Here is a 26,635-nt window from a genome sequence, read left to right on the forward strand (position 1 = left end):
ATATTTTTTGAAATATAGAAGATGCGAGTGTAATTGATTTAAATTTGAGAGAATGTTAGTATAATTTATCTTAAAATTTATAACAATGGATAATTGTGGTCGACTGTGTGCACGATTACATGGTATAATTCTGAGTGGCCTGTTGCAACTTTGATCTCGAAAAATTATTTTCTACGCAGAATGCATCTCGTTACCATTTACCAATGGAAATCGTTCATTATTTTAATAATATATAAAAATATATTTTTGATTATCGGAGTCTACGGAAACAAGCGGTGGCGTGCACCGCCGGAGGGTGCCCTGCATAATTTCTCACTCATCTCCGCTTGCCCTTGCTGCCCGAGGTATCTCGTTTCAGTTGGTTCCTATGACGTACCGCTGATGCGGTACGCTTACAGCAGGGTATAATTTCTCAATAAATGAATAATCATTCCCTTTCGTTTTTGAAAATTCTCATCATTACTCTTCCAAAGTGGGGGAGACCAGGAGGGCTTGTCCCCCATCGCTCCCTCCCTCCTCTCTCTATATCTCCTCTCGAATCCCTAAAATTTCCATCGATGGGTAAAAGGCCAGGCGATCCGGGAGGCGGCAGAAGCCGCGCCTCCCTTTGGATCATCCTTGCGGCGCTCTTCATCTCCTGCTCTCTGGCGTACATGGTCCTCACCGTGGCCGTCCGTCGCCCGGGCAGCCTTTCCTTGCTCTCCGCCGTTGTTCCTGGCCTGGCGTCGGTCGGCGAGGGGAGGGAGATGGTCGGAGGAGGGGGAGGGGAGGAGGAATGCTGCAGGGGAGTCGAGCATCTGGAGCTCTGGGGGGCTGCGGTGAAGTGGGGCACCGATCACAAGTTCAAGACGTCGAGGGAGTGCTGTCTGGCTTGCAAGGCGATGTGCGGGGGTTTGGATGGGCCGTGTCTCTGCGATTCGTGGGTGTTTTGCGGGGATAAGGAGCGATGTGGGAATAAATTTGGGGAGGTCAGTATTTTCTGCTCCTTCTCCTTTTTGAGCTGACTTTTTTGTTTATTGGTGAATCTTGATGTGTTTGATTAAAGTTGCATTTTTTTTTTAATCATTGATGCCAAAATTTCAGGAGAGGAGGAAGTTTTATTCTTTTTGTTGGTTTTGTTTGATTGTAGCAGTCAGATGGCTGATGTTGCTTGCGACTCGTTCTGTTTTCGTTGATATTTATGTATTTGCTTTTTCTTTTTATGTGAGATTGGTAGAATTGTTATAATTTTTCTGCTTTAATGTGCTTGTTTTTTGATTCATTAAAATGTCTGGATAGTTGTTCTCTGGATGCATGCCCTTCGAGATTGCTTTTCTTTATTCAGAACGATGCTTTGGTTCAGTATATTTGAATTGTTCTGTAGCGAGATAAGATAAGTTGCCGTGATGCCCATTTCTCACGGGAGACATGAGTTGAGGAACTTGTGTCCTTTCTTAATAGCCTTCAGTGATGCTCTTCGTACCTCCATGAAGGTGATAGGAGTGATTGGGGATCGAAGGCCAAGTGAAGCTTCGACATAATCTTTTGACAAATTCCTTATTGACATTAATGCTGTTTTGAGCAATACATTCTTGGCCTCCTGTGGTGTGGTCCAGGGTATGGCTTGCGACAAGCTCACTGAAAGAGGTTATGATTTGGATCGATGTTTTCCTTGTTTTGGGAGAAGACATCCTGCATATTTCTTTGCTAATAATTTCACATATTGTCTGGTATTTGGATGAGTTCATTTTTCTCTCCACTTCCGTTTGACCTTTTCCCTTGTAAAATAGAATAAATTCTTGATTTCCAACAAGAATCATATTCACAGTTTTGCTTTGAGTACATAAGATGTCGCGATAACCAAACAAAGTTCTAATAAATTTTGAGCTTCTTTACCAACAAAACTTTATGCACTTCATCCAGGGAAAAAAAGGCATAACAATGAAACCATTTCATCATCATCAATCTTTTTCATAGCCCATACTTCAAAGAAGATATGACTAATTTGAATGATGCCCAGTAGCCTTTTGAACTTCCTGTAAGCTTATGCAAGTTCAATATCTTTGTTGGAGGCAGTTCATGCATGACTTTTTTCCCCAAAAACTCGTGAATTTTTATTTGATAGTTGTTGGTAAAGACAGTGAATTGGATTTTTTTTCCTTTTCTCTTTTTTCTGGTTTTTCCAACATTTCACTCAGCAATGCAAATGGAGACATATCAAGTGTAGGTCATGATAATTAAACTTCTACCTGATGGAGAATCGATGTTTTATCTTGCTTTTGTCCTCAGTGCTGGTTGAAAAAACAGAAGGATGCCTTGTTTCCTGCTCTGCAAGAGTCCGGGGAAAGGGTTATTTGGACTTCTGGTCTCATTTTTGGAAAAGGAGAGGTAAGTATTGAAAGTTCAGAGTATTTGTAATATAGGCATTCTGTGTTAAACTTCCTTTGCTACATTATACAATATTCATGCATTTTAGGATCCCATATTCTTGACAGTGTAATTGTTTTGTGCTTGCCAGTTTGAGGAAAGGTATTATGAACTTTCTATTTTCTAATTCTTTTTATAGTTCATTTAGTTCTTATAGAGCCTACACTTGGTTGTTGTATAAATTTAGATTCACAAACTCAGTGCAACCCAAGTTTCATGCTGCAACATTAAGGGGTAGAAGCAGTGATATATGGTCCCTCTATCCAATTTGTGGATGTACTTAACTCCATAACCTTAGATCATCTCAGGCACAATAGGATTAGTGTGAAAGAGTACAAGTAAGTGCCCAACAATAATTCTCTTAAACGAGCCTATGAAAAGGTAGAGGCCTATCCTTGGTGGCAGAGAAGCTTCATCTGATCTTCATAGAAGTAATTAAAGGCTGAAAATGGCTTCAAGAGGAAGAAAATTGGGGAAAGGGCTATAAATATGTGAATTTGTGAGCTACCAACAACCAGGTACTATGGAATTCAGACAAAACAAGGCATGATTATTGTAACAGAAATCCCATATCTAATATATCTATGGTTCGATAATGTTTTCATGGTCTCAAACTAACAATTATGTCTCTGGTACCATTAAAAATGTAGAACAAATGTCCAAGCATGCCCAGGGAGTATAACACCATTTTAAGCTGCATGCATATAATCTATGGACAAGTCCATAATAAGCATAAAATTTCACATCAGTGAACAACATAATAAACTAGCTAATGTGTAAATGTTGATAGTATGTTTTCTCTCATTACCAGTTACTTTTGAAGATCTAGCGATGCTTGGAAAATTTTACATTTAATCCAGTTAAGCCTCCAACTTATTGACTGATAACTGATATGACCAAATGTTAGCAAATTGATTAGGGATGCAAATGCTCCATGATTAGTGGAGTATTAAGCAGCTCAGGTTCAGTTCACTATGTGAAAGAGGTATTCATTCTTGATCTGATTTGGAGCCGAGCTTGATATCAACCCGTGCTGAGCTGAGCTTTCTTTTTTTTTTTTTTTTTCTTTTTCTTTTTTTCCCTCCACATCGTAAGTGTTCAGGGTTGGCTTGTTTACGAGTGCCTCTCCTCAATGGGCTCTCCTCTTGTGTACCCCCTCTCTTTCTCCATGTGCATGTTTCTATATGAAAAATGAATTGGCCACCTCCCCAGGAGTTATAAATGATGTTAAAGTTTAGCTTTTTTCCTAGTTGAATGAGCTCAATCAAACCTGCTATTAGGCTGACACTGGGCTGTTTATGAACAACTCAATTCATTTTGCAGCGTACCATGTAAAATTTTTCACGGGGACAGCAAATTCAATTACAGAGTGTAGTATGGAATACCCTGAAAAAAATTACAACATTTTGGATTTTTCTGCTTTATTTCTACTTTTTTTTTAAATAAAAAATACAATTCAAAATAGAAGCCAGTGTGATGCAGTAAATGCTGCCACACTCTTCACCTAGTACCAAATCCTTTTAGATCGTTAGTTACAGTCGAACTGTTTAGTTCATAGATCCTTAAAGGCTCCCACAAAAAATGCCACTTTTATGTTTAAGAAAAAATAAAAGTGGTTGTTTGGAAGTTGGAACTTCAGTATGTTGCCTATATGTCATATAGAGGATTACAGTGTTAGCATATGTCCCACTAATAGTTGTCCTTTCCTTCTATAGTAGAAAAAGCTTCTAATCATTACATCATTGAAAAGCTGTGTTATTTTATTTTATTTCCTTGAGCAAACTGTATTGTTTAAATTGGTTGATATGTTTTAACATTTTGTTATCCTAGCATTTATCTTATTCTTTTCCTACTTCTTCTTTCTAAATAAAAATGCCTAATTCTGCAAGAAGAATTCTTTAGTAAATCAGTAATTTGCTATTATGTACGATATTGGAGTGAACATAAAGAATTTACAAGCTATCTGATCGTTGAATTGATTACTTAATTCTCATAACGTCCTTTTCTTTTTCTCATGCAGGGCATTGTCGGCTTCGAAACAGATTATGGAACTCTTCATATCAAAGTAAGTGCTAGCTATCCTAACGATTCAATATATGACAAAACCCTTTTGCAGATATTTCTTAATGGAATGATTTGTCTTCTCAATTGTTACATATAGAAAAATAGGTTTATGACCATCCATAGGATGTTAATGCCTTTGCCAACTTAACTATTCTGATCAATAATTGTTCATCTATCCTTGTGTTTTACATTAAGTATATTGTTTAATCTAAGTTTCTCTAGTAGGCTCTCTTAGCTAATCTAGTTAATTTCATTTATTGCTTTACCTGTATATTAGCTCTCGAGTCTAGACTGTTTCAATGATATGATACATTATGTGTCATTCTTTTGATTATTTGAAGTGATAATTTTGAGAAATGCAGGGATATCTACAATTGCTTTTGGGAAAAAAATCATTATAAGCATTGGCAATTTCTTATTATGTATTTCAATTGATAAGATGTTTCTATAAAAGATGGCGAGGTTAGGAATAAAAGTTTCATAGGAGCATATAGGTTGGTTTAAGTAGCTAATATAGTAGATATTTAACATGTGACGGATGTGATTAGACACAAAATTATCATTATTCTAATTTATGAAGGTAAAAGAGATTTTCATAGTATTACCTGTTATCGAGTAACTCAATCTTTGAGCCATTTCATTTTAGTGACAAACAGGCTTTGATGTAGAAGCTACCACCTGCAATCTTTGGCGACAAAAGAAAGGACGGTGCATTTTAGTGGGAAACAAACCTTTAGAGTAGCAGTTACCACCTGCAGTCTTTTTGTGACAAAAGGATCTTCCTTCCTTTCTTTTGTTTGTACTTATCTATTATGATTATCTATCATTCAGAGAAAGAAAACACATTAACTTCTTATCAAAAATGGTAAAACATTCTGCCAATGGAAGGACCCAAGTTGACTTTCAAATCTCCACCTTGTAGCATAGTAGATCTTGCATGCACCAAAAGACATGTTTTTAAAATGGATATGTGCCACACATCTGTCAACCTCTCTTGTTACTGTCATAAGTCTTGAGTGGTTCTATCCATAGTCTGGGATACCATATTTACCACAAAAGGACCATTTCTTTTAAAGCATGCTTGTTTGTTCATAATTACATTTTAATATGGGTAGGTGAATTCCATTTCTCTGGTTTGGGTGTTCTGTCAGCTTGATGGCTCCCATTTTGTTCAAAGGTAACAAAGTCATTCTATGTGGTGTCAATTTCCAGCACTTCTGGTAAAAGATTATATTCTGAGGTCAAGTAATGCTCTGAGAAGCTGTGATGCTTCATTCACCACTTTTCTTCTCTTGTTTGGTCTCTGGGTTTGGAAAAAATGTTGGTTCATTCCCTCAGATTCTATGAATCTGAATCTTGTCATATCATGGAAGCTCAAAATGTGGATATATTTAGTGAACCATGTTCATCTACTGGCCAAGTTGCTATATTACTGCTTCCTCCTTACAATTTTAACATTTCAAGTGCATGTGCTGCTGGCACTTAGAACAATGTTCCTTTCATTTTAAATGTCATCTTGGCTTTTTTTAATTTGTTCTTCACTGCCATCAACATTAGTTTCTGAATATAAGCATTGCAACTGCTTTGGCTATCCATGTACATTCTCTGATAGTTTAAATTGATGCAGCTATTCCCTGACTGTGCTCCACGTTCTGTGGCTTATATTGTTGAGCTGTTGCGATTGCGTCTCTGTGATGGTTGCCAAATTCATCGAGCTGAAGGACGGGCCCAATATTGGGATTCTAAAGGGAACCACATAGCAGATGTAAGAATACTTACACATCCCTTTAATTTGAGTTTTGCTCCCTCCTGTTAGTAGTTCATTACACAAAGTATAAGATCTTTGTTGAAGCGGATGGGAACAGATTTTTGACCATATAACTGAGTCATTAATGCGACATAGTATTTTTATCATGCAATTTGCATCTTGGTTCACCGGATATAATGTAAATTCATACATTAAAAGAGATTATGAAAGGTGATATGTAGGTTGCTATTGCATGACATGGACTAGTTCAGCTTTTTTCTCTATGCAGCATGGTTGGAAAGAAGGGCCTATCTTCACAGAGAGAAATAAGATAACCTATTTGGTCTTGCAAGCGAAATTAAGAAACTGCTCTGGAAATGCTCTTCTGCTCAATTTATAAACTAATTTTAACTTCGACCAATCTATTTTATTGGTCATGCCAATTGCAATTGGTTCATTAAATTTAAAAAATAAAATGTCAACCTTGATTTTTCGATACAATCAGGCGATTTTCTAATCTTCAAAGCTAAAACTGATCCCTATCTAATTTGTTAGGATAAATCTATGAGCAACTCTAAAAAGACTAGAGTTTCTTAACTGAAGCATTGGACAGAACCTAGGTCTAACAAGCTATGCATACACTAAGGCCCTTATTGGGATTGCTGCAGATAGTAGAGCTTTCATTATTGGAGCTCTTAATATTATAATATAATAGTATTATATTATATACTATAATATGATTATGATGTTATTACTATCATATATTAATACTATTATGATATATTTTATATATTCTATTATAAATATAACATTATTATAATATAATATAGTGTAATGTAACCACATTTTCCTAATATTATGTTATATTATATTGTTATTATAGTGTATGTTATTATAATGTATTATTAATTTTAAAAATACCTTTATAATCTAAATAATATAATAAATATACAATACTTTTTATGGGTGATTACCAAGCAACAAAAGAATATCATAATGGTAAAATTCAAAATCCTTAATTGTATAATAAAAGACACAAACTTAAATGATTGTGGCAATAAAAGTATTTCAAAATTAACTTTAAAAGATTTCCTTTGCAGGACTCGAACCTGGGTCTCTTGGGTAAGCTTTTGAAAATAGCTTCTTGACACATCTAAAGTAGACCTGTTGCTCAAAAGCTCCAAATTGGAGCTTTTCTCTAGTTGACTTTTTTCAGTTTTTAGAAGAAATAGAAAGCTGCTTCAATTTTTTACCAAACACCTCAAAATCACCCAAAAAAGCTTGTGGCCCTCTAAGAAGTGCTTTTTGGCCCTTCAAAAGCAATACCAAATGGGGCATAAATGCTAGATAGTAGGTTATCAGTTTAACTTTCTAAGGCCGGGTTTGGTTGCAAAATGAGGTCGAATAAACCCCTTAAGCTTGCTTTGACCTATTTCATCAATTTTTGCTAAACACCCTCTTGAAAAAAAGCCACTTTTTGCCATGATAGAGTTGGCATTTTGAAAAGTTGATAGCATTCGTTTTTCTTTTTATTTTAAAGCAAACTATTCGACCCAATAGGGTGAAATGGTTCACTCCAGGTTAAAGTGAGCTAGGGATAGTTTAGCTTATTTATTTTGATCCAACTTATTCAGCAACCAAACAGGGCCTAAAAGGTCAGCAATTTGCTCATTTCCTTACTACCTCTCAGGAATTTACAGTTCACTAAATTTCCTTTTTTGTCTGTTCTTCTGCCATACCTCCAATTTCCTTGCCACGGTTATAAACATTAAAATAGGTTCGAAGTTGTTAGTGATTTGGTCACAGTTTTCACAACAAATTTTGTTAGTGGAATAGAAATTTTTATCATGTAGTGCAGATTTTGCACCTATAAAACTTCACCTTGAAGTGCTTTTCTGCTGAAATGAGAAAAATAAAAACCTTATGAGCTAGTCTTCATCATGCCAAAATGTGATCTGATCCCGGGTTCAATCTCAAGATTGCTGCTAATATGACACGTGTTGGTTAGATCCATTTATGTTCTACAAGGCCAAGTCAATCATCATTTACTTGAGATATTTTAAATAATTCTTGTCAATGTCCAGTTAAGGAATCTGGTGATTTCCCTTATCAATCCCATCTGGCAGGAAAAAATCATTCTGCTTTTTTATGACAAACACCCAGCACCTATAGCAACAGGAGAAGTTCTTGATAAGCATATTAAGGAGTACATGAATCAATTTTTCTACAATTTAGTCCAGGATGTAGTTAGTAATTTAAAAATCCATATCACCACAGATTCTTGCAATAATCAATTAATACTGGTAATGGGAAGTACTGCCAGACTAGATGGTTCTTCTGCCAAAGCTACCATAACCAGCATCTCTAGAACTTGCATGGAATGGCCCACTAGCCTGAACCAAGGTTGCCCGGAGGATTTTCAGCCCCTTCCTCAAGCTCTTAATGCTGGAACTTCATCTCCAAAGGCTCAATACAATTGGTTTATAAAGTTCAAGGCCCACATTTTGTCGAGATTTAAATCAACAGTGACATCATCACTGCTTGTGAGCATAAAAACCCAGCAAGGTGATCCACTACTGGGGTAACTTCCGAGGATGCTGATAAAAATTCACTAATTGATTCAACCAGAAGATAAATGTATCTTAGATAACTGCCATAGGTCTATTTCTTCAGTGATAGTTGAATGGAATTTATCTTGAGCATACATTACCTATCTCTCCATAGTCTCTTCAAAACCCTAAGCCCCTGCATTAGCTGGGTTCTACAGCTATCTAATTTGGATTTTGTCCCATTTTTGATCTCCAATCCTGTGTCTGATTTGCAGTTGTGGTGTGAAGTATCCGGTTGCCTGTTTTGAGTGCCTTCTCTATGTCACTTTTATCTATTCACTTCCTTTTTACTCCCTCTTCTGCTCAGCTAGCCATGACAACATTCACAAATACAAAATATCTACAAACTTAACATCGTGATATCTACAAACTTCACAAAATATCTATTCACTTCCTTTTACTCCCTCTTCTGCTCAACTAGCCATGACAACATTCACAAATACAAAATATCTACAAACTTAACATCGTGATATCAGCAGAATGCTTGAAAGTCATATTATTTGACTTCTAGAGATTCTGTTGCTGATATTGTCATTCTGGATGCTCAAATGGCTGGCTCCTAATGAGTGATATGCTATTCTTGGTGGTTCGCATGTATATCTTGTTTTGTTATTGCAATTTGCTTATTTCAGATTTACATTGTCAGTTTCAGCATCGAATCTTCATTCCTATACCACATTGCCTCTCAAGTCAGTCCCATGGAGTACCTATGGCTTGTTTATTCGTACAGTAAACTCCCATATGCAGTTTTCTTCTCTAATTTCAGTATTTTATGTTTGTTCACACAAGCTAGCCTGCTAAAGGTGTTCATTCTGAAGACTGTTTCCCTCCACACTAATGATTCTCTCTCATGAACTATACAGGCTTCATTTGGCCCTCCTTATGCGATGATTCAAGGAACACTTGAAGCGGGGGGGCTCTCATTCGAAAAGATACCAGCGGAGGTATGCCCCACAATAAGAAGGGGATCGGTTGCATGGGTTGGTTCAGGCCCAGAGTTCTTCATCAGCCTAGCAAATCATGATGAGTGGCAAGGAGCATACACGGTTTTTGGTTCTGTTCTGCCTGAAGACATGGAGATAGCAGAGAAAATAGCAATCCTCCCAACCAAGCCAGATGTCTGGAATAACATTAATGTGTCAGTGTTGGATAAACCTGTCCATTTCAGGCTCAAAAGAATCACAAACAGCCATGGTCATCTCAACCTCAATGCAAATTCAAACTCTGGTTCTAGGGAGTCTTAGTTGCCCGTTAACTTGTCTGGTGTTGATTCACTTGCTAGCTCTGAAGAGTTGTATTCCTGGCCCTACCGATCTCATCGGGCTCTTGAGTTTTTTTGTTGTGTACCACCGACTGAAATGGGATGTGCTCCTCTGTTAAGCATATAAAGCACCAATAGAAATTTATAAAGAAAAAGAAAAAAGAGAATGGAAAAAGGCAGGAGCGACTCCTTTTCTGCATATTGTTTTTGGTAGATGTTCTCTCTCCATCTCCACCCCAAAATTTGTGTGCGCGCAGCTTGCATGCAAGAACTATTTGATCTTCCTGTCTCACAAATACATGATATCTGATGCAGGATTTTTGTTTTAGGGCAACTGGTAATTAAAAAAAAAAAACAAACCTTTTTCCCAATTACCTAAATAAGTATTTTGTTACAATATATGCAACTAGTATGGTGGAATACTTATTTTTTTGCAACCAAGTCATGTTGTTCTGGAGAACATCATACATTCCCAGTGGCCTCGATGCATGTAATACACTATGGGGGAGCATCATAAAAACCAATTACAGCCGGTAGATACAGAAGCCCACATGCATTACTTGCTCCATTCAGCTTACATTCAAGAAAAGACTAATTAATACTGGAATTCTTATCACATGGCATAATCAATTTAACGTTTTCATGATTTGCAATGTTCAACATGCGTATGATTGGACAAAAAATTCAAATGTTTCAAAAATTTCAAACCACTTGAACTGTTTCAAGCCCAAAAGACTTTACGTATAACTAGCAGAGAAGTGCTCAGCAACCTTTGGTTGGTTAGCTCACCATTCACATTTCTGTTTAATAATGCTAGTAACTAAATCATTTAGCTTTCTCTGTTCTTTATTGATAAAATCACAGACCTTCGACAAATACATCTAACAAGAAGGACTAAACCATAAAAAGACACTTTTTGTCCTACCGCTTGTAAGTCACGTGCAACGGGCGTGATGAATACCGGTCCATACATGCTGAAGCCGTCAACGGCAAACCGGCGCTCTACCCGGTCCACGTCTCCACTATAACAAGCGGCAATCCCTACCAACTCCCGCCTTCCCCATCCTCCCTCCCTCCCATCTCCTTCTCTTGCACCGGAATAAAGTTATCCAAACAAGAATAGCAGAAGGATAAAGTTAATTGAACAAAGAATTGCAGAAGAAGGATAAAAGAACGAGGAGAATAGAACAGAGAAGAAGCAGATGCTCCCGTTCCAGGAGCAAATAATCTTGGACCTCCTGGAGGATCCCAATGGCGGCCTCGTAGTCCTCTCCTCCGGCCTCTCCCTCCCCTCCCTCGTCGCCTCCCTCCTCCTCCTCCACCACCCCTCTCAAGGCTCCCTCCTCATCCTCTCCGCGTCCGACTCCCAGAAATCCACCATCATCCGCTCCCTCCGCCGCCTCCATCACGCCGATTCCACCCGCAACCCTAACCCTAATTCCGACCCTCCTCTCCCCTCCGACATCCCCGGCGACCTCCCGTCCCACCACCGCACTGCTCTTTACTCCTCCGGCGCCGCCCTCTTCGTCACCCCGCGCATCCTCATTGCCGACCTCCTCACCTCCCGCGTGCCTCCCTCCGCTGTCGCCGGCCTTCTCATCCTCAACGCCCACCGCCTCTCCGACACCTCCACCGAGGCCTTCATCGCCCGTATCCTCCGCTCCCTCTCCCGTTCCGCCTCCGTCCGCGCCATCTCCGACCGCCCCCACGCCATGGTCGCCGGCTTCGCCAAGGCGGAGCGCATCCTCAAGTGCCTCTTCATCCGCCGCCTCCACCTCTGGCCCCGCTTCCACGTCCAGGTCTCGGCCGACCTCGAGTGCAACCCACCGAAGGTCATTGATGTTAGGGTTCCGATGACCCCTGCCATGAAGGGGATCCAGACAGCCGTGCTCGAGGCGATGGACGCTTGCCTCAAGGAGCTGAGGAGGACCAACAAGGTTGACGTCGAGGACCTCACGGTCGAGAAAGGATTGTTCAAGTCATTCGATGAGATTGTGAGGAGGCAGCTCGACCCCATCTGGCACACCATTGGCAAGAAGACCAAACAGCTGGTCAGCGATCTCAAGACCCTGAGGAAATTGTTAGATTATCTCGTCAGGTAACATAATTTATTTCCCCCCTTTTTTATGTAAAGATTATTGCTTTTAAGAAATTTTGTTGGTTTGAAATAAAAAGGTTTCTTCCCCCCTCTTGAGTGAACTTTTGACTTTAAATGTTGCCAATGTTGATTTCTGAGTTCTGGGTTTCTGGCGATTGTAACTAGGTATGATGCTGTGACTTATTTGAAGTATTTGGATACACTGAGAGTGTCGGAAGGAGTTAGGTCGGTTTGGATTTTTGCTGACTCAAGCCATAGGATATTTGAGCTTGCAAAGAAGCGCGTTTACCAGGTGGTCCGAGCAGATGGTTTGAAAATTAATACAGATGGTAAGAGTGAACCAAGCAAGAAGAGGAGAGCAAATAATGATCACAAGAGGGAGAAACAAAATGGTAGGCGTTTGCTGACACACTCGTTTCTTCTTTGCCTATGTCATTCAAATATCCAATGTCATGAAAGAATGAATTCCCAAATTCATTCTTTCCAACAAAACTTGTTCGATGAAACTCTGGTTGATCAAAATACATGAGACATCATTCTGTTTTATGGATTTGTATTTCCTCAGAAAGTGGAGCTTCTCTTTCTAACGAGGCCGATGGTGGGAGGATTAAGTCAAATGTGGGTGTGGTGTTAGATGAAGTTTTAGAAGAAGCGCCAAAATGGAAGGTGTTACGTGTGAGTGAGTGAGTTCCATTGCTTTTCTTTAAAAAATATCTTGGCTTCAATCTGTCTTTTGACTTATTAAGGAAGTAGTTGGGGGGATTTATTACATCTTGTATTAGTAGGATGTCGCATCTTTATGAAAAGAAATAGATTTTGCTCAAGTAAACTGCTTAAATCTTTAATGCATTTGCCCTATTTTAGGTATATATCTCTTGTAATTTGTTAAGCGGGTGCTATTTTATTTGAAATTGTTGAAGTCAGCTTATTGTTGGATTATATCAGCATGTTTAGTTCCTTAAAGTGTGACCTTGTCATATTAAACTTATGTATACTTGAAACTTCTAAGAACAGTCAACTGAGGGAGTGCCATGATCGATTAAGATACAAAATATATGGACTTAGCTTTAGAGTTACATGCTAAAATATTGCATTGTGAATGAAATTTGTGAAGTTATTGTTAAATAAATGGCTTATTTTTCTCGGCAAGCATTTTAAGTATTGTTTCATGTAATTTTGGAATCATCTTTCATACTATGTTTATCCTTAATTCTTAGTTCCTTCTTTAACTTACTCATTATCTTTATTGTTTAGCAGATCATTATACTATAGATGGATATTGTGAAATTAAATAGTAATCAATGTCCATAAGACCTCTAAGATCCATTAAAATTTTGTTGGTATTGCCTTGTATGGAATGAAGAAAAAGCAGTCCTTGTGAATATGTATAGCTGGTTAAGCTCAAAATTTTACTCAGAACTTTATAATCTTGCAAATGAAGCGATGAATAATTTTCTAGTGGAAGGGCCCTCTTGTTAGAATAATATTTTAAAAACAGTTATATTAACAGATCTACAACGAGCATGATTGATGATGAAATTTTAAAAAATGTTAATATTCTAAGAAATGTTGTCTTCATCTAAGTTAAAAGAATACCTTATCTCCAAAAATCTAATGCTAGCCCCGGAAGAATAAAATAATGAACTCCAATTATCTGTTCTTATTTTTGCAAGATCAACAAATGAAGAAATTCAGAGGCGCTGATCTGAAGTACTGGCACTTGCCAGTTAAGCTGAAGTTGTTTGAGAAGGAAAAATTATTTGAATATCTATACAAATAATTGTGTGTAGCGTTGATGCTTTCTTCTATTTAGAGGTCACATGTTTCAGTCTTGTTTCAGAATGTGACAAAAGCAACTAAGATCATGACATAATTACTGTAGGAATTGCTGGAAGAGATAGAAGAAGAACGCAGAAAGGAAACTCAGTCAAGAGAAGGACAACTTATGGTTGAAGATGGAAACGATAATAACAACTTTGTCTTGATAGCTTGTAAAGATGAACGGTCATGCTTGCAGTTGGAAGATTGCATCTTTAAAGGCCCAAATCAGGTGTCTCTCCATAGCTTTGAACTTATTTTATTAGTTTGTTTAAGTTGTCAACATATTCAACCCTTGGCAGTGCCCAGTGTGTAGTTTGGCTATCTTTTTCCCCTCATACTGAAGTTTGTTTCCTGCAGTATTCTATATTCTTCCTCCTTTCACTCTTCAGGAGATCTCTTGAATAATTTGCATGGGTTTTAATTTCACCTATTAGGTTCCATGGTTTTATGTGGACTTATTATTGGCACCATGACTGCTTCCAATTATTATGTATTACATTTATTCTTATTACATTTATGAACTTTCATTTGGATACAATCTGCAAAATAAAGACTACATTGCCTGTTTAATATCTTACAGTTAATCAGCATATTATCTATGTTTGTCTTTTTTAGTTGGATTTCATTGCACATTTAAATTAAATGGTTGGTTTTGTTATTTAAGAGGAGATTTGTAGACACAAGGACTATCTTGCTTCCATCTTCCATCAGGGTACAAGTCTATTTTTCATTTGACAGGTCATGCGAGAAGAGTGGGAGAAGTACTTGCTGGGCAAGGCTCAGTTGCAGGGCTTACGGAAACGCAACAGAAAAAGGTCTCAGGAGCCTAAAGGCTTTGGTTTACTTGATGGTGTGGTTGCTAGTGGATCTAGTGAGAGTGCAGAACCTAGCAGCATATCCAAGCTTGAGAATGATGCTTTGTTAGCAGCAGCATCAGAGATTAGCAATTTGGTTAAAGAAGTGATAGATGTTGGGAATGATTCTCGACCTCAAACAAGAAGAAAGGGGTCTGGAAAAGGAAGAGGGAAAAGGAGGCCGAGTAAAGTTGTGGCAAAGGTGCAAGTTTCTGGAAAGAAAAGTGAAAAGCCAGCAGAAAACAAAATAGTTGACAATGCCAGTTTGGAAAAGGGAGAACAACAAGGTGAAACTGATACAACATCATCAGGGGGTTTTCAGGAGGTGGCTCTAAAAAGTGCATCTGATGGCAAAGGTGTTCTTCAAAGGCATAGAGAAGAGTCTGCTACTGCAGAGTTTACTGATGCTAAGCCACTTCCACCGGTGCAATTTTATGCGCTAGACAGTGACCAGCATATACTTGAAGTCTGGAAGCCTTCTGTAATTATTGTGTATCATCCAGATATGACCTTTGTTAGAGAAATTGAAATTTATAAAGCTGACAATCGAGCAAGAAATTTGAAAGTTTATTTTCTGTTTTATGAAGATTCCACTGAGGTGCAAAAGTTCGAGGCAAGCATACACAGGGAAAATGGTGCATTTGAAACTTTGATTAGGCAGAAGTCCCTGATGATGATTCCTGTGGATCAGGTATGATTTCCAACCACTATTCTTCCCATGTTATTAGTATTACTAAGCTATAAACACTTTTCTTTTTCTTTTCACTTTTTTGAATTTCTATTCATATTGTTCATATTTCATAGTTTCAGACTGGTATTAACTTAAATATTCTTGTGAACACAATGCCTATATGAGTTTGTGTGGTTTATAACTTGGTGATAGTGCTTATGAGCTGGTCGCTATGCTGTGATATTCCTTTTATATATAGAGTAAATGGGCCTAAACATGTACATCTTACTGGTAAAATTCTTTCCACTCAGTCTTCCCCCTTTTTATCATTTCTGTTTTGATTTTAAAATACTTGTAGACCTTTATACAACATGAACCATCCTGCATCTCGGAATTTTAAAGTATTGGACTGATTTTTTTTGTGATTCAGATGTGCTGGATTTATGTTCATCTTGATTCTGGATTGTTCATCAGATATTGATTTTGATGCATATTTTCATTTTCCATAGAATCTTCTTTAGTTTATTAAATTCTTGGAGCCTCAAATAGTCTATACTTTCTTTAACTTCCTTTGCTCCTAAATTCACAATTTTTTTAATCTTTGCTTCTCTTCCCTGAACTATTTCTTTTTTAATTTTTTATGACCATACATTTTTTGATGAACAAAAAAAATTAATTTTTGATTGAATCTAAGTGAACACAAGAGTTAAAAAAAAAAAACCTTAAATTCTTTCTGGTCAGTCCAGTGTGCTTTTCAAGCTTTGAGTTTAGGTACCAGTATCTCTGCACAGGAGACTGCTCTACGTTTTCTTTTCCCTCTTGCAATCATGATTCTTCATCTAATTGCTATTTAGTTATTTTCTTCATGTTTACAATTGTGTATTTGATGTTTCATATTCGTTATTTCAGTCTGCTGCAAGTTCGTGATTGCCTAATGGTGAAAAAAAATGTTTGCATGGACTTTTTTTTAATTCTTTGAATACTCCTTACTTCCAGTTATATTGCATTTCACTTTCTCCAGGATGGACGATGCATTGGACCTAATGCTTCTAATGAGCCACAGTCAACTATTTCTCAGAACTCAGTTACTAGAAAGGCAGGTGGTGTAAAGCCAAAGGAGAAAGAAATGCAGGTATCTGCTGTGAGGAACCAAGATAGTTATGTCTCAAGTACGTCCATTCAAGGATGTATCTGATGTAAGTTTTTTTGCAGGTTATAGTGGATATGAGGGAGTTCATGAGCAGCCTTCCCAATGTTCTCCACCAGAAAGGCATGCGAATTATACCTGTTACTTTGGAAGTTGGGGATTATGTACTTTCACCTTTGATTTGTGTTGAAAGAAAAAGTATTTCAGATTTATTCCAAAGCTTTGCATCAGGCCGTCTCTATCATCAGGTGGAAACAATGGTCCGTTATTATAGGATACCTGTGCTTCTAATCGAATTTTCACAGGACAAGAGCTTCTCTTTGCAGGTATTGCATCATTGGCCTTAATTTTGTGCCATTTTTCTAAGAATGTTGGATCTTGTATATAGTTTGGGAGCTTTAATTTTAAGAAATGGTCTGACCACAATTTTGCAGTTATATATTTATCTGTTTGATTTTAAAGAGTCAGATATGGCCATTACAATTTGCCTGAACCATTGTCCTTATTGCTATTATGCTTATTTTACTTTTTTTTGGTTATAGCTAATTTTGCTTGTATTGAGAGTTTGGTGAGATAAAACTTTAGCTTTTGATTGTTGTCAAGACATCTTATATATAATTTTTGTACTTATAATGACCAAAATATTATTATCTAAGCTACATAGATAAATATAGTCTTTTGGGTGAGTGGATTAACTTGTTCATGGAATATTGCAGTCTGCAAGTGAAATTGGTGATGATGTTTCACCAACCAGCATAATTTCAAAGCTTTCACTTCTTGTTCTGCACTTCCCTCGCTTGCGCCTTGTCTGGTCACGGAGCGTGCATGCAACAGCAGAAATATTTGCATCACTCAAAGCAAACCAGGATGAACCAGATGAAAGCAAGGCAATTAGAGTAGGTGTGCCATCAGAAGATGGCATCGTGGAAGATGATATAAGGTAAAAGACATTATGCAAGGTAGACCTTTGTCGAATCATGTAGGTTGTGTCTTATATTGGTATGACAAGTGATCTGAGTGATTGTTGATCATGTTTTTAGAACTTCAAACAGGAATAAGGCATGCTTGCATCATTGTTTTTCCATCTATAGTAGGAGATTTTTGCAAATAACTATTGTTAACAATAGAGGAACTGTATGAATATTATATTTTGTGTAATTCTACGTTGAAGTCTGTGTACCATTACTTGTTATAGTTGTTCTGTCAAATCATAGATATTTAAATGATACTAATCATGGGATCAATGCCATCATTCTGTCTGAAGATGTTCAGCAGAATGCTATGAAAAACTCCTGCTACATTTTGACATTTCCTTAATGAAGGAGAGGAAAGATGGTACCGTTCTTTTATGTGTGAATACATGTATGACACTTGTTTAAGAGTTAATCATGATTTCCAACTTTAAGGAGGTCTTGATCCTCTTTCAATTAGGTCAAAAATCTATTGCCTTAGCCTTTTTTAGGTGTCAAAAAATTATCAATTGTTCTCTTTGGGATAGGTCCCTTGGCAAGTCTGTTAATCAACACTGTTGGTGGTTGAAATTCACTCTCTGTTGCATTTTTCTTCTCAGAGATCACACTTGGCAGTTGGCACCTTTTCTTTTTTTGATATGCATTAGTCTAAACAAAATGAATTTGTTGACGGAGCATAGGCATGCGGACATCACTTCAACCATTTGAAACTGGGTTAATCATGTGCTGCAGAAACAACCTTCTTTTCTTTCCTATCTCAAGATTCTCAATAACCTGGAGATGAGATGATTTAGATTGGTTAGGATCTGACATGGTCTTGGGTCTTGACCCAATCACTGCTATGTCTGAGTGTATCGACCAGGTGCAAGTTTCATAAATAGATTCAGTTTCTCAGCCAGTTTTATGCAGAGTAGATTGAATATGACCCAATGTGAACACCCCAGGAAGTCAGGCATGGTCTGTAAAATTCAAACTCAATCAGAATCCAACACCTTTGTCAGTATGCTGCTCTGATTCAGGTTATACCTTGTAGACCCATTTGAATTGGGTGTTGGTCATGTTGGCCCTAGCTCTGCCCATTTGCCCCTCTAGTCATACCATGCTTGTGATGCATATTTCACTCTCTTCATCATCTTTAATACCTGCACTCTCTTCGTCGACTTGAAACATTCACTTGATGGAGGCACTTCTACCTTGACATTCTTAAGTGTTGGTGTTGGAGGAAAAAAGACATGGAGTAGGAAAAAGAAAGAGGTGGCACTGGTTAAATAACTAGAATGCCAGTCTTGATGTTTAATAACACAGGCAAGAAAGCCATGGGCTATATGTGACATTTCACTACCAGGGGCTAACCTTTTCAGTACACTGCTATACAATATAGACTTGTACATCCAGCCTAATCCAGCACAACCCATTTGCACCTTAATTGTGCTTGACATGTTTGTGACATGTCTCGTCCTTCGAATTTTTTTATTGCCACTCGTCTTCTGAATGCCACTTGTTTGCCCTCAATTTTTTGGTGCACTATCAGTAGTCCCACTGAAAAGTTCGACTGGAGTACTGTGTATAAAGCCAATTTTGCCTCAAATGAAACAATAAGAAACATAGAATTTAGATGCCATATAATGTCCATGTTCCTTCAACCACTTGCCATTCATTTTTTATGCAAATATTTTGATCATAATGATAGAATATGTGAATATGCAATTGGTTGTTTCTTTGATTAGGGGAAGCTAAAATTATGATTTTATAATTGTCCCAGAGCTGAAAATTACAACACATCTGCAGTTGAGTTTTTGCGGCGTCTACCAGGGGTGACAGATTCAAATTATAGAGCACTGATGGATGGATGCAGAAACTTGGCTGAACTTGCCCTTCTTCCTATTGAGAGGCTAGCGGAACTGATGGGAAGTCAGAAAGCAGCTCGGATGCTGAAGGACTTTCTTGATGCTAAGTGTCCCACCATGCTGTAATTCTTAAAGAACACCAATTGATTTTGAGAAGTCACAAAGTGCCTGCATTTTTTTCTACTAGCGTGTCTGAACTGTGGACCTATTTGACATAGTCATGTACAGTTCCACATGATGAAGAGCATCGTGGATTTTACTGTGAAAGATAAATTTCAGTTCAAGGCAATTTTCACATGCCACTCCAAGGTTGATCCAGGTCATGTATTGGTATTATTTTATTGTGCTTTCAGTTAGAATTGTTTCTACCCAATGGATTTGCTTCTTGCTTATGACTTGATCACCCAGAGTACCCATCAAGAGATTTTACAATTTGTTTGGAATTTGTTTGGAATTTTGATTTTATTGATGTAATCCTTTATTGGGGTGTATGTCGACATGTGTGCAAGAACTAACTGTAACGTTTCTTGTTGTAGTAATTCGTACTGTTTTCTGATCTTGTGAGGATATCTTTGATCAAGAAAAAGATCTGTAAGGATTTCTGCATATGTTTGCATCATTTATTCTGTTGTAATTGTGTGTGTATATACATTTGTCCAAGAACTAGCTGCAACATTGCTTGCTATGGTAATGTATTTTGTTTTCTGATCTTGTAAGAATCTCTTTGGTCAAGGAAAAAGATCTGTAAAAGCCCGAGTTTGCATCATTTATGCACCTGCTATTGTTTGTTTGTGCGGGCCTGCCCAACGCTGGGCGCGCGCGCACGCAGATACTGTTTGCATTGTCTGCAAAGAATATTATCTCACATCGTGCCCTTCTTTTCTTTTTTTTTTTTTGTAAGTAAATACTACTTGTGCTGAATATTGGGATATTAGTGGTCGTTGTTTACTTTGTGGTAGCGTGAATGGTCATTTTTTTAATCAAGAAAAAAGAAATGAACGTAAGAGCTTGCCTGTCCCATTATATTGCCCTATTATAAAATGTTAACTCAGAAGTCTTTGTGCTCTCACAGCTCCTTGACTGCTGGGTTTTCTGTTGCGCCGAGGCACTTGCAATATGTTCGTCCGAAAAATATGTAGAGAATGACCTTTTCTTCCTGGATAGTCAAGCCACCATGCCTATTTTTTCCACCGGCATTTGAAAGTCATATCCTCCGTCACCATGTGCGTGCATTAGTTAAGATGGAGACCCACCGAAAAGTACAACCAGCAACTTGTCATTTTATTTCAATCCAATCCAACAAGAATCCCAAAAACTCGAGTGCAGGTGTAATCAACCTGTCAGGTTTTGTGGGCTCCGTATGGGTTGTATTCCTTCTTTTCTTGACTCCCGAGTTATACATTGGAGCAACGCACATCTGCGCCACTTCAGATGCACAGAGTTTCTGGTGCCCCTGGCATGAGAGAATTGGTGTGATTCATCGAGTGGTTGAAAAGAGAAAACTGAGGTGCGACGCCAGCGTGAAATAGTTCCATGGAAGTTCTCGTCTACCCTACAACTGGTCCAAAGAGATTTTCTCCATATCACTTTCGGTTCAAAACACTGCTTATCTTTTTATAAGGCTGGATCCTACTGGCATTTACCATTGTGTGGATACCCCGTCCAAATTTTCTCCATATCACTTTCGGTTCAAAACACTTTATGTTTTGTAAGGCTGGATCCTACTGGCATTTACCATTGTGTGGATACCCCGTCCAAATTTTCTCCATATCACTTTCGGTTCAAAACACTTTATGTTTTGTAAGGCTGGATCCCACTGGCATTTACTATTCTGTGGATACTTTTGGACGGAGTGAAACAACCATATCTTCGTTACCATTATGTGGATACTTTTGGACGGATTGAAACAGCTATATATTCTTTTTATTGATAAGGGAACCGCCACACCTTCAACAACTCACGAGAGGCAGCGTACTGCCTGCCGTCGATCTCTTCTTCAGCCGGACTAGGCAAATAAACAAGCGAGGAGAGCACACCTTATCGGAACTTTTTCGTAATCTTATTGGCTTTTTGATTATTTATTATTTTTTCTTCTTCTCTTTTAACCCATCTGTTTGATTCCTCCTTCAAGTTTTCACCATACTCTTACCTAGTTTGGTCTTATTGAAATCTCAATGGGCCTTGACTCTCCCTTGCCGCAAAAAAGCAAAAGCTTTCGGCCTAAGTACTTTCATAGCTAGAGATGGTATCTGAAAACTTTGTAGTTAATATATTGGCCATATCCATGGGTAAAATTATCAAAACAGACTCAAAAAAATTGTTAATGCTGACTAACTTTGTTTTTGAAAGAACGCTAAACCTTTGTATTCACTTTATTATAAATAAGAATAAAAACAAAAAACAACTATGCGATACAGACACATTTTTCCAATTTTCTATTGATCTGTTACGATTGCCTTTAAAATATATGTTGGAAATATTGGTTTCCTTAAAAAATTAAGTTCCTAAATAAAATATTTTTTATTTTTAAAAATATATTTTAAATTTTAAAAATCTATCCTTAATGGTTCCACTTTGCATATAAAAATATAAATATATTAATATTTATTAATATTCAATAGTTTCATACACAGTTAGACTTTAGGTTGTATTTGGTGTATTATATGGTAATTTGAATTATCTGATAATCTGAATTATCTGCAATATAAATAGATTATCAGTAATGTTGATTACTGTATGTGTTCGATACATGTAAGTAATATTGCAGTAAAATTACTGAGAATCTTGATTGACATATTTGGTATGATAATCAGATTACTGATAATATAATATTAAAATTTTAAAATATCTTTAAATCAAATTTATTAAATCAAATAATAAATTAAAATAATTAAATAAATAATAAAATAATTAAATAAATTTATTAAATCAAATAATAAATTTATTAAATCAAATAATAAATCAGATAGTCTTATAATTCCCTATATAATAATCAAATATTTTAAATAATATTACTAGTTACATAATAATAATAATTTATTATTACTCAAATAATATTTTTTATTATTAATAAAATAAAAATATTTTATTATTTATCTTTTTTTTAAAAAAAAATTTCTCGTTCTCTCTTCCCTTCCACCCCCACCTCGGTGATCCCCATGCCCGTTCTGCCTCGCCCACCCTAGTCAATCCTCAGCTGCCAGTGCCGCACCCACCTGCCTCAGCATGCCACCCGCGGCTCCGCCCCAATGCCATCCTCTACCGTGGCCGTCTGCATCCATTCCACCTCTCTGTTGCACCCGTTCCACCCCTTTACTGTCCTCTGTCGTGGCCATCCACAATCTGCTGCCGCCATCCACATCGCACCCACTGCCGTCTGCTCCACACCTGCCATCCGGCCTAGCTCTGCGAACCACCCTCATCCCCTCTCTCCTGGTCGTTTGCGCTGTTTCGCCCTCTATCGTGGCCGTCTGTGCCGCACCCGCTGCCGTCCACTCCGCACCGACTGTCTACCTCGGCTCCGTGAGACTACCACCCCCCTCCCTCCCCCTTGGCCGTTCGCACTGTCCTGTTCCTTTACCACGGCCGTCCGGCTGCATCCGTTACCACTGCCGCTATCCGCTTTGCACCCACCGTTGTCTCTGACTCTGCAAGACACCCTCCTCCTCTCCTCTTTCGGGCCTCGGTGGCCGTCTACACGACAAGGATGGTTCAACAATAGGGGTACGAGGAGAACGACGAGCAAGAGGATGGAGAAGGATTTAAGTTACGTTTGTTTGATGAGGTAGTTTTGTCTAAATTTTTTATTATCAGATCATCAAATATTTAACAATTTGGATAGTTTTTTTTTTTGATAATCTAAATTATTTTATAGAAAATAATTTGGATTATTAATTTAAAAAATATATCAAACAAGATAATTTGATGGAGCCTCTTTAAGTTGTCAATAATCTGGGTTGGTTGTCAGCTATCAAATGCAACCACATCAAAATTTAAAGAGGGCCGGCAAGCATATTTGCTGGGCCGGCCAGGTATTGAATTTTTTATAATTATTATTTATTATATATATTGATGATTTTTTGATGCTATATATATCTCTGCGTGCGCGCGCGCGCGCGCGTTAGAGCCGACTCCTGGCCCTTTTGCCTAAAGCATCCACCTTTTGTTTCCCAAAACAACCAAAACCCACGTGCTCTCACCTCCTCACTGGGCGGTGACGTGATTCCCTCCCGCGTCCCCACGGACGCCCGTATCTATCTCCCCACCCCACCGTTCCATTCGAAACGCGAGTGGCGGCGAAGGCTATCTGACGAAACCGACGACGTCGTCGACGAGACCTCCTCCTCATTCTTATCCTCCTCAAAAAACTCTAATCCTTCAATCTCATCCACCCATGGCGGCTCTCTTCGTCGGCGGCAACGCCACCGCCTCCCTCCTCCCCACCACTACCACCACCCTCAAGAACCGGTCCGCTGCCTCCTCCCACAAAACCGCAGGTTTGGCAAAGAATTCTATCTCTTCGTCTCTGTCCTTGAGAGGAAAGGCGAGGTCGTCTTCTTCTTCTTCGAATTGGGCCAAGGATAGCTGGAAATCCAAGAGGGCGCTCCAAATCCCGACCTATCCAAACCAGGAGGAGCTGGATACGGTGCTCCGGAACCTGGAGACGTTCCCACCGCTGGTGTTTGCCGGAGAGGCGCGGAAGCTGGAGGAGAGGCTAGCCGAGGCCGCCGTCGGGCGGGCATTCCTACTCCAGGGCGGGGACTGCGCCGAGAGCTTCAAGGAGTTCAACGCCAACAATATCAGGGACACGTTTAGGGTTTTGTTGCAGATGGGCGTTGTCTTGACCTTCGGTGGGCAGATGCCTATCATCAAGGTCGGATTTATCTTTCCAGTTTTAACTTCTAGTGGTTATCATGGAGACACCTTATGGGGGTACTTTTAATCTCTCTTTGATTTTTTAATGTATTCTTGTTAGATTACTATGTAAGAGTTACAACCACTCTTACATACATATATGTTAAATTATTATGTAAAAGTGGTGTGTCCTTGTATACAAATATTGCCCATTTTTTGGAGTTTAGAAAATTTATGCAAGTATGGTCATCAAGGCATGACTTTTAAAGTCGAAATAAAACCCATATTAAAGCTGTAAATTCTAGGTTGGAAAGTTAGATGCTTACTTGTTTGACAAATTATATAAGATTGTTCTGCTGTCTAATCAGTTTAAGTGAGTATGATCATAACTCATGTTCAATTTATATTTCAAGATATTATCCACTTTATGTCGATCTATTAAATATTTATTGTTGTACAAGGCAGAATTTTATAAAGAAAAATGAAACTTTTAAGGTTTCTGACTACACGTTTGCCTACAATGTTTAACATGTGATGATCTTTATAACTTTTCCTTATTTTTGAATAATTTCAATTCCAGCTGTTTTTCTGGAGAGTTCCTGTCTCTCTACATCACTGTTTAGGAAATTCAACTTCAAAGTGAGCTAAGAAAATCAAAGTTAAATTGGGGCTAATTGATTTTAAGATCCTTCTTTTAAATTAAATGTGTCACTATTAAGTTAATAGACTATAAACAGGCATTTCAAAGTTGTAAAGGAAACAAATATGGTAGTTTTGAGTTTTAACATGTAGTAGATTTCATTGATTCAAACTTAGTGTTCATTGTATGGAAACTATGGAGAGATTTATGAACAAAATGCTATGAGTGACCATGTGTACGTAAGATGAGCATAACAAAGTGGATTTTTTTAGAAGGGTGTGCAGATTCTGCTAAGCCTGGTGGAAGTGGATTGATTTTTTTCTAAAAAAATATTCAGATGTCATTATAGTTGAGATACGCTTGCTATGTGATCTTTTATGCAAAATGCTCTTTTTAATAATGCTTGTTTGTGTTTTCTGTTTATGATTTTCCCCCAGTTCTTCAGCAAATCTCTAAAAGGTTAATAACACAGAAGTTAGTAAATTCAAGAAAGAGTGTAGGAGTAATGTTGATAGATAATAAAGCAAGGGAAAACTGTACGGGATGGCTCAACCTGCAAGTGGTAAAATGTGGCCCTTGTGAAGGTCTTGGCTTTGACTTAAAGGGTTAGAAACAAAGAGAATTAAGCCAAAATTAATTATGGATGACAAACACCTAACCACTTTAGATGACTTAGCCTGGGATTTGACCAATAATGAGGTGGGATACATAATTGCCCTATCTTAAATGGATATGATAAGGCTTATCCATGAGTTATGTTTTATTTCTTTAATTGGATTTTAACCATCCAGCTTATACTAATTGATGGAGGGAAATGTATATTTGTTTTAGGACATGGATTGCTTTTTCTTCTTTATTGTATGAATAAATGTTGGAGTAATGTTGTTAACAAATTGCATGTATGTTAATCAAGATTTTTTAAGCGGTAAATTCATTTCCTGTATCAGAAAATGATTTCCTCTACATTTGTATTTGATTATAGACTTACAACCTTCATCTTGTGGTGATTCCTATTCAAAAAGCTGTTCTTTGGTTATTAGGAAAATAATTTCTCTTCAAATCGTACATCCCATATAAAGTGTTGTAAGATAAGTACTATGGAATGCAACATACTTGTAACTTTTTGCATAATTCTTTTATGAACGGGACAAAGGAAGCAATTTAGTTGCAGACCTTTTGGAAAATATACTGGTACTTTTTTGTTCATTGTTTTCTTAATAGGCAGGCATTAGATCAAGAACCAGTTGACAACAAAGTAAAAAGAGATGTTTGCCTGTAATGTTTATTATGCATTTTGTTTTTTGTTAAATTGGTCTACTCAGAAAATCTTTCTTTTTCTTTTTCTTGACTACAAAACCCAAAGTATATTTTCTGAGTTAAGCATAGTTCAGTACTATGTTATTTTTCTTTCAGATGGTCCAAATACAACACCTTTGTTCTTTGGAACGCTTTTATGCTTTGGATGTGTTGATACACTAATGCACCACTTTTTGTTGAAAGATTTGATACTTGCATCACATCGATTTAAAATACTTGTTTCTCGCAACTTAGGGAAACTGGTTCAAATCAAACAAGAATTCCATCGTTTACCATGACTCATGAAATTCAAACTTTTAGACATTTATGGCTGTTTGATTGTTTACCAG

General features: G+C 37.7%; 3 protein-coding genes across 4 annotated transcripts in view; all 3 read left to right on the forward strand.

Annotated features, from left to right (window-relative positions):
• Nucleotides 1-298: 298 nt before the first annotated feature.
• LOC105043790 (uncharacterized) lies at nt 299-10,286 on the forward strand. The gene is made up of 5 exons (XM_010921492.4): nt 299-968; nt 2,269-2,367; nt 4,427-4,471; nt 6,098-6,235; nt 9,690-10,286. The coding sequence occupies exons 1-5, from the start codon at nt 420-422 to the stop codon at nt 10,068-10,070; spliced, it is 1,212 nt and encodes a 403-aa protein (XP_010919794.1). The 5' UTR covers nt 299-419; the 3' UTR covers nt 10,071-10,286.
• Nucleotides 10,287-11,130: 844 nt separating this feature from the next.
• LOC105043789 (DNA repair endonuclease UVH1) lies at nt 11,131-20,214 on the forward strand. 2 transcript variants are annotated; one of them, XM_010921488.4, is made up of 9 exons: nt 11,131-12,185; nt 12,351-12,577; nt 12,751-12,860; nt 14,068-14,235; nt 14,745-15,551; nt 16,552-16,662; nt 16,743-17,003; nt 17,394-17,617; nt 19,411-20,214. In XM_010921488.4, exons 1-9 carry the CDS (start codon nt 11,290-11,292, stop codon nt 19,619-19,621), a joined length of 3,015 nt encoding a protein of 1,004 aa, XP_010919790.1. In that variant the 5' UTR covers nt 11,131-11,289; the 3' UTR covers nt 19,622-20,214. The 2 variants fall into 2 exon arrangements, with proteins under 2 accessions (XP_010919790.1, XP_010919791.1); XM_010921489.4 differs by having other exon boundaries at nt 19,437-19,572.
• Nucleotides 20,215-23,708: 3,494 nt separating this feature from the next.
• The window catches only part of LOC105043788 (phospho-2-dehydro-3-deoxyheptonate aldolase 2, chloroplastic), a 10,554-nt gene continuing 7,627 nt past the window's right edge, over nt 23,709-26,635 (forward strand). The window contains exon 1 of the mRNA XM_010921487.4: nt 23,709-24,368. Within this exon, the coding sequence (XP_010919789.3) occupies nt 23,889-24,368 (480 nt within the window). The 5' untranslated portion in view covers nt 23,709-23,888. The remainder of the gene's footprint in view (nt 24,369-26,635) is intronic.

Source organism: Elaeis guineensis, chromosome 4 (assembly GCF_000442705.2).
Source record: "Elaeis guineensis isolate ETL-2024a chromosome 4, EG11, whole genome shotgun sequence".
Classification (NCBI taxonomy): Eukaryota; Viridiplantae; Streptophyta; class Magnoliopsida; order Arecales; family Arecaceae; genus Elaeis; species Elaeis guineensis.

Coding starts and splice junctions, on each gene's coding strand:
- LOC105043790 (XM_010921492.4), top strand. CDS start 420: ATGAATAATCATTCCCTTTCGTTTTTGAAAATTCTCATCATTACTCTT. Junction 4,472..6,097: donor ATGGAACTCTTCATATCAAA/GTAAGTGCTAGC, acceptor AAATTGATGCAG/CTATTCCCTGACTGTGCTCC. Junction 6,236..9,689: donor AAGGGAACCACATAGCAGAT/GTAAGAATACTT, acceptor TGAACTATACAG/GCTTCATTTGGCCCTCCTTA.
- LOC105043789 (XM_010921488.4), top strand. CDS start 11,290: ATGCTCCCGTTCCAGGAGCAAATAATCTTGGACCTCCTGGAGGATCCC. Junction 12,186..12,350: donor TTGTTAGATTATCTCGTCAG/GTAACATAATTT, acceptor GATTGTAACTAG/GTATGATGCTGTGACTTATT. Junction 12,861..14,067: donor CAAAATGGAAGGTGTTACGT/GTGAGTGAGTGA, acceptor TAATTACTGTAG/GAATTGCTGGAAGAGATAGA.